This window comes from Accipiter gentilis, chromosome 15 (assembly GCF_929443795.1).
Source record: "Accipiter gentilis chromosome 15, bAccGen1.1, whole genome shotgun sequence".
NCBI lineage: Eukaryota > Metazoa > Chordata > Aves > Accipitriformes > Accipitridae > Astur > Astur gentilis.
Window position 1 is genome coordinate 7739551 of NC_064894.1, and position 8532 is coordinate 7748082.

At 35.6% G+C, this 8532-nt stretch overlaps 1 protein-coding gene across 1 annotated transcript in view; it reads left to right on the top strand.

Moving 5' to 3' along the window:
- Positions 1-7655, top strand: part of MEI4 (meiotic double-stranded break formation protein 4) — a 69115-nt gene extending 61460 nt beyond the window's left edge. Inside the window, exon 5 of the mRNA XM_049818275.1 lies at positions 7404-7655. Within this exon, the coding sequence (XP_049674232.1) occupies positions 7404-7655 (252 nt within the window). The remainder of the gene's footprint in view (positions 1-7403) is intronic.
- The last annotated feature ends 877 nt before the right edge of the window (positions 7656-8532 follow it).

Below are 8532 nucleotides of genomic sequence, written 5' to 3' on the forward strand. Positions count from 1 at the left end.
AAGAACCCAACATATTTCATGCTTCAGATGTGAAGAATTGATTTTTCTTTTTTTTCATTCTAGAACAGATTTCAAAACTAACATATATGACAGAAGTGACAATTCAAGTTTATGCCTTGTAGATTGGAGTAAAATAGGTTCATAAATTCCTGGTATCCAAAGAAGGTTGATACATTAATCTTTTTGGTTGTTCTCTCTAAATGAGATTTCTTAGTGGCTCCTGGTTTAGCTTTCTTTAACAGGATAATGGGGATTAGAATTTACTTTTTAAAGCTTTCTGGGTCTTTGTTATGTTACTTGCAAAACAGTTGTTACGATTCTTACTCCAAAGTGGAAGCTTGAATGCTCTACTGCTGGTATATTTCATTTCTTAAAATATGTTGTGGAAATCATATTACTAGATAAGAATAATACTGCTTAAGATGGCTTGGGAGTTCCTTGTAATTCAGTGTGTCATATTAAGGGCTAGGTAACAGATGACCCTGCTAAATGATATGTGGAAGAGGCATGATGCATAGATGTCTTGGGGATAAGCATCTTCCACTTGGGTGATAGAATTTGAAGTGCTTGTTCTCTTTGCTATCAAAACTATTTTCCAGGGTATGCCAAATTATTGTGTCTGGGAAGACATCATTTTGGCAAGATTCTTACTGTTGCTTCTGAAAACTCTCTAGCGTGTGGCTGGCTGGGACATCTAAAGTGTTGTTCACAATATGTTGCTCAGGACTGTTGTCACTGCACATGCTGTAGATTCATTTGTTCCAAGAGTTTAGCTGATGGTCCCTCCTCTGGAATTTAACTTTCAGAAGTGTTAGTAATTCCTTGACCCTTTCTGGAGGCATGTTTGGTCTTGATCTGTAAGCAGAATTGTTGAATCTTAGGGAGCCACTTGAGAAGAAAGTGATAGCATGAATAAAGACACCACAACTAGAATTTCAGATCCCATTGAATAAAAGATCAAAATACTTTGAAAGTTTGGGGCAGGGGGGGAGTTGATATAAATTTAAATAAGGAATCGTAGGTGATGTGAATTTTGCTTTAGATACTGAAAGAGGGTGTAAATCAGTTTGAACTTTCTTGGCAGGTGAATATTGACGTGGCTAATAAGGATTATGATTACTGGGAGGGATGTTAGGGAAATATGCATTTCAAATCACAAAACAAAAAGCAATTAAAGAGAAATGCTAATCAGCTAAAAACTGAATCCCAAGTCATGGCAATTTGTAATGTAATTACCTTTTATTCAAATACAGTAGTATTAAAATCAGAACAAAAAGATTTCTAGAAAGTCTTTCATGCATACCTGCCTTAAATATTGTAGAGATGCTTATCAGCATGTTATTTAAACACTAAACAGCAATTAGAGATAACCTCTTTTATCCTACTGTATGCTTTCTTATACCATGGATATTGTTGGGTTTGTAAATTTTAATGATCCACATAGAGGTTACTTACATGCTTGTGGAACATCCAGTTAAAGGACATCCCGTGTTGTTTTGAAGTAAAATACCTATTACCCAAACATACATGCCACACTCTGAAAAATGTTTGTCTTCTGTTTAGAACTTAAACACAGCAATGAGTAGCCTGGACAGGGATTTCTCAAAGGAAAAACAAAGGGTCAAAACCAGAATTCCCTGTGAGAGTCTTCTTTGTTCATAAAATGAGACTGTATTGCCACATGAGGAAAGAATTCATTCATTCTTGAAATATGTTTCCATTAACCTCTGACTCAGCCTGGATGAGTAGAGTAAAACAGTGTTGATTTTACTGAATACTTTAGTTTTGTCAGCATTACCTTAGCAAACACAAATTTGCTAGATTCTGATCACTTGTTGATAGAGTTTCCAGTCCGTAACTTCTTTCTTATTTTTCATTATGATAATTTAGAAACTTTTTTCCTAAAAAGTGGTGCTGTTAAATCTCTCTCCCTTTAGGGACTTGTTTTTATAATAATATACTTGTTAGGACAACTGTAGTGTTAAAATACAGAAAACAGTTTCAGAGAAGCATCCCTCCTATATGCAGGCATAGTGAGCACAGAAATATTTTTTTTCATTTCTGTGGACATCAATGGCTATTATTTAGTTTGTCACTGCCTTGTTGTGTAGTCCTAGATCCGCCTTCCTCATAGTTCTAGATGGAGCAACCCCTCCTACTTCCAGAAAGCCAGGGCAGCATATAAATAAATGATTTTTTTAAAGAGTTGGGATAATTGACCATTAAACAGCATAGCCAGTGTTGTGTATGTCTAGAAATGTGTAAATCAAGCTTAGACATTTTCTAACAGGCATGCTCCACTTCAAACAGTTTGGAGTAGTTTGGGTAAGTCCCGTGTTCTGTGTTACATGGGACATCAGCTTACACTCTCTCTGTGGCCTCCTAACCCATGAATTTTACTTTTCTTGCCAAGAATTCAGTCTGCATGTGTACCTGCCTGCACCAGCAGCCTTCTGCAAGGAAGCAAGGGGTAGTGGAACTATTTGTTGAGATGTGTTGGTTGGTAATAGACTATTTCAAGGAAGTTCTATGCTCTTTGCCTGCTCTCACTTGCTCTAAAGAATTTCTAGGAACTTTGGCTCCATTTGCTTCCCTGAGGAGGGGACAGACCATGGGGGATTTTTGCTGGAAATGGCTAGATGGGCAGATTTGGTTCTGCTCTATCCTCCGTCCTCCTTAACTACCTGAGTGATCACAGCCCAGGAGCTGGCGGTGCTGCAGTTCCTACTGCCTCTGCGTCTGTTGAAAGGCAGTATTAGCCATAATACTTCAGTTTAGAAGTTCCTGTTGTTTATTTCAGCCTTCCCTTTATGCTTGTCTGAAAAATATGCATGTAAAAGGAGAGAAATACCAACTTCTAACACTTAATATTTCCATGAAATTTGAAATAGAATTTCTTGGGATATAGAAGACATCTTGCTAGCAGAAAAGTTATATCCCTGCTGAATAATAAAAGTTTGCCAAGAAATGGAAGTGGCAAAAGTTACAAGAAAAAATTTACAAAAAGCAAAACTGTTAGATCATGATGGATTGAGGAGATTTGGGTGGAACACTTGTCTGCTAAAATAGCCATCTTCTAGAAGTGCCAATTTTATCACTTTCTAAACAGCAGAGGTGTATAAACACTCATCTTTCCAGTTTGATTCAAATTTGTATCAGTATGTCAGTATTTTATATATAGCATTATGTTGTGTATAATTATTGTTTGCAATATACATTTAAACTCAGTATCTTCATAGGACTAAAAAAGCCTGAACAGGTGTTAACTAAATTATAGGGATAGAAAAGCAGTAAAGCTTTTTTTCGTTAATCAAACATAATGGTGCTTCTAGATTAATTCTAATTGTTTTAATTTTGTCAGAAATTACAGCATTTCAACATTACATTCTAAACTAAAAATATGTTTTCCCGAGTTAGAGCTGTTTCTGGCTTATTTGAGAAAGCATACAGGTGTTGCTGGGGCTTTGTCCGTAGCCTACCTAAGTATCTGAGTTGCATGGAAGCAAATGCTAGTTGCCATGAACATAATCTCTTTCTTTTCATCTAACTTGTATTTGCACTGGTAGAGTATTGTCTCCATTCAGTAGGTCCTTTGAGACATAAAAGCAATAAAAGTTATTTGCCTATACTCAGAAGGTAACATTCAGTTTTTTGCATGTGAAAATTCCAGCCTCAACAGACCGCATCACTAGAAATATGAGTTGCAACTGGTAAATGGCTTAAAAATTGTAGAGCATGTCTTCAAAGCTAATATTTATTCTCCTGTTCTTGTTTATGTTGCTCTTATTGAGAGTGTTTGAATAGATGACATAAATGTGCATGAACCACATTCTAAGTGCAAAAATTGCATGTAGAATATCACTTGGGATTTTTTCTTAATCTGGTTGAATAACCTTCAGAAATGACATCTACTGTTCTGTGAAGGTTACTTCAATTAATTCTGTGCTTTCAGATCCCTACTTTTTGTCCAAAATTTTGCAAAACCCCAACTCTAAATCTGTCCAGTAAAAGAGCAGTGGCTTGGAATTTGATCCAGGGCCATCTGATCTGTTGCTTTGCAAAGAGGAATGATAATAAAAGCCCAGGGACCTGGAGCACAGATGGCTTTTTAGCATCCTGATTGTCATTGCTGCATAAATTTTTGAGCAGTTTCCTTTAATGTATTAGTCCTGGTTTCTATGATAGCATTTGTAAAGAAGACAGGTTAGAGAACTTCTTCCCTGCTTTCAGATTATGTAGTAACTATGTGTGCTATTCCAGGTGATCACTGTGTAATGTAGGAGAAGCTTGGAGAATTAATTTCAGCCGAAACCTTTGACAATTCCTGCATTCTGAACTTGGTGATGTAAATATATGAATGCTGCTTAGCAGGTCATCAAATCCAGCCAGGAGATCCTTGTACCCCGTGTTTCCATCTGATGTAAAGCTCAATCTTATATAATTAATAATTTTTTTAAAAATTATTTAACTTTGAAAAGGTTTTTTGGATTGAGAAATTGTAATAAGAAAATAATTCCAAAAGTTAAATTCAAAACTGAGGTGTGTACTAAATGCATCTTACTGCTAAGAAACACATTTCCAAGTACCTGGTGAGGAAAAATTGGCAAGGACTGATCTCAGAAAAAAAAAAATCGTATCCAAACCCCATATTGCACACCCATCTGATCTGTAAAAAAGAGTGATTATCTTAAAATTCTTTCTGAAAAACAGATTTAAGTGTTAAATGTAGTTAAAGTTGGTATTAATGTATTGGAATTGTAGTCTATAAGTGAGGTTTGCGTTACAGACATACCTTCTGAACTTTCTGGATGGGCCAGCTGTGTGTATGTGTGTATGTACACACACATATGCCGCTACCCGCTTACACACATAGCTCTGTTATCTGTCTGCACCATTAGGTAACAGTGAAGGTATTCCTTTACAAATTCAGTAGCATAAATTTGCATTGGTAGTAATTGCATCAATTAGTGCTACAAGAGACATCTAACAAAAGCAATGGAGACGCGTTTTATTCAGGTTGTTAAATGGGTTGGAAAGGTTAATAAGCCTTGAGCTGAAAAATGTTCTAGACTGATTTCCCCCCCCTCATTTTTGTGAAACAATATTTCAAAGTGCATTTGTCCCCTGAAAAGCAATAACCTCAAAAAAATACTTCCTCCTTGCCATCAGACTTACCCTTTCTGTTCGAAGTCAGTTCTGTGTGGCTAAAATAATTTTCCTTTAGTGCAGTAGTATTTGCAGAGGAAAGAGAATTAGTTAGGTTGTGGTTTCTATTATCCATAATCAATTAGATTGTTTACTAAGTTGCAATTAGTTGCACTTTTCAAGACCCACTGAAAGTAACACGATTACTTAACTGCTTGGAAGAGCTTGAGGTTACAGGGATAAGTGAAGTGACATAATTTGCCTTTCTAAAACATTTTCTATTGATTCCTCATGCAAAAGGAAGATCTGAGTGAATTTACAAGGCCAACACACAAGAATCAAACAAAGGTTTTTGCTTGTAATGTTGTACTTCTAATATCCAAATTACAGGAACTGAAAGCATAGAGCTTCAATTTATGTTTCTACATAGTCATTTTTCTGGGCACAATCGTACTTTATCACTGTAAAGAGTTTCAGGACGTGGTACATCTGAGGATCTAGTTTAGAGTGGGATGAATTACATCCTGAAAGACTCAGTTGCCAAAACTTGGACATCTAATACCACACTAGATGCGATGCCCTGAGGTTGTACTCCTGGCTTACAGCTGCTGACTCTTATGTAAAGCTCTACTCATCCACATGCCTTGGATACCCATGGACATCCAAAATGGCAACAGATACCTGCACTGAAGCAACTGAGTCCCACCCCCTGCTTCCTTCTGTTGGCTGAAGCAGGAGCCAAGGATAACTATCTCAGCCTGTTGATGCCTCTGTTTGGTCAGATGACTCCTACACTGGAAGTCTTAGGAGCAGACTTTGTAGGCCTTTAGAATCATGTATTCCCTAGAAATTCAGGAAATCATTAATACCAGTTATTTTCTCAACTTTGAGAGAGCTGTAATTTAGTCTAATCAGCAAAATAAATACATTTATCTCACCAGTATCAGTTAATAGTCAAAACAATCACTGTTTAGGCATGGTTGTCCCGGAGGCAGATGCTTGGTATTTGAAGAAACAGACTGTCTTGTAACTCTGCTTTAGAAGGAGGTTTTCCCTAGTTACAGAATTTGATTTCATTGGACTTTAAAAGTATGCAAATAGTTAATATTGTCCTTTTATATTTTTTGCTGTCTGTTGTGATAAGAATGTCAATATCGAATTCTTGGCAGCAGCTTTTGAACTGCAGATTTTTCGTACCTGGTTCCAGGGAGACAGAACGGGAGCATGCAAGGCTAGGGATAATATTTTTCAGTAATTAACCTAAATTTCAAGATGTTTAGAAAACTCAGCAAAATTACTTTGCTACATTGAGGCTTTGCAGTAGGTTGGCTATGGTGTCTTAGTCTTGTCCCTAAGGTGGGAGGTTACCTGAAAGACATTACCATAGGGAGCTTCAAACACAGATTTTAGGTTTGAGAACTACTAGCTCAGAAAGACAAAGTGAGCAGCTATGGTTTTACTTTTCAGTTCTGATCATCTATCAGGCCATTAGTAGATTTTGCTGTTAAGGAGGACACAGAATTTCATTCCAGGGAGACAAGTCCCCAAGGTTTAAGTTTTTATCTTACCAGTTGTTCCCTCTGTACAGCAGAGATTCTGAAAGATTCAGTTTGAAATTACAGTTTCCAAATACAGGGCAGGTGAATTTATATTAGATAAAACTATAAGGCTTTTAATGAATTAGTAGTTTGGTCAGTGAGCTCATTTGACAAACTGACTCTTCCACTTTGTAACTGACTCAGATATGTAGTACTGGCTTGTGTATTTTCTACTGATATTGAGAATTTGGACTTTTTGTTTGCTTTCTAGAGGTGTCACTTGAATAGGTGATTGTCTATATTTGAGAGTAAAAAAAAAAAATATCTTTTTTTACTTGTTATTTTATTTCTCAGAAAAAAGAAATCCACCCATTATCATTATATGCCTAAAACAAACAAAGCTGCTGTTGTTGTTTATCTGTAGATCATTATTGTATGTCACAGCCTCTGAATAATTAGGTAGAGAAAACCCTCTTTGACTCATGAACAGGATGTTATGTTGACTTTTCATTTGGTAGCACGATGGAGAGTTAATTATTTGGCTGTTATCACAAAAAGGAAGACATTTCTTGGAAGTAAGCCTACTGAGTGTTGTAGCTGTTCTGATCATATAAATACTACTGCAAATTTTTACATTATTCCTTAAACTGTCGTCTGAGATGGTGGGCTGCAGAAACATTTTCAGACTGTGCTTATATATCGATTTTTCTTTATTCCCAGATGCAGGCCATGTATGACATTACCCAGTATGAGAATATTTTTCCTTTGTGCATGATTCTGGAACAACTTCTTCAAAATGAGACAGAAGAAAGTAACATTTCAAGCTCAGACTATGATGGAGAAGAAAAAATCGAATTTCTGAAGAACCTTGATCGAATTATTCTTCATCTCTCAGATGAATTCCCTTTGTTTTCTTTATATTTATGGAGAGTGAGTGTTCTTTTGAACTCAGCTCAAATACAAATTGATTAAAACAAGTAGCCTACTTTTTAACAGTGCATTTGTTGTGGGATTGCATTGGAAAATTTTTGAGACAGACAGGAAAATGGTCATTATTGGAAAACATTTACTTTAAACTACTATGCTATACAGCAGTTTCAGAGATAATGCAGTTTATTTCCAATTTTAAATACAGAAAAAAATGTTATAGTCCAGGTGCTGGTTTTGAATAAATGCTGTTTCTCATAATGGAAAACAATATGTTGGTGTTTGTGTACACAACAAAGTAAGTTGTTTCAGGTGATGTTTAAAATAAGCACTATGAATTTTAAAGTCTAGGCATAAAGTGTGTGTAGAGCTTTCAAGTTAGGAAAGTAATGCCTGTCTTTTAAGAGTTGTATAGCTTCTGTGTACTTTAGAGACAATGGCTGGTTGGCAGCAATAAAAATGTTTCTTTTTAAACTTGGTAACTTATCACTACAAATTCTTATAGGACAGACTTTGTTTCTGATTTAATCAAAAGAGTCATCACCTGAGCAAAATTAAATCTGGAGTTTAGTTTTACAACTTTCTTACATGCATTGTATACTGCTTTTCTTTACTTGTGTATGCACAAGTGTAGGCACAGTAGGCCTAATTCACTCCGAGTTGACTAATGATTTCAAAGATTTAGGCTAAATAAATTAACTCCTTAAATGATTACTTTAAACCTTTCTGTTCAAAATTAATGAATATTGAAAAAATCCCCTTTGTATATTTATATATTATCTGATTTTAAAAATTTTATTTTTATGATGGAATTATATTCTTAGTAAAAATTGAAGTAACATATTTTAACAGAAATCATCTTAAACATAAAAGGCCTTTAAAGTATGAGTTCAACAATACCTTAACTGATCCAGAGTCTTTG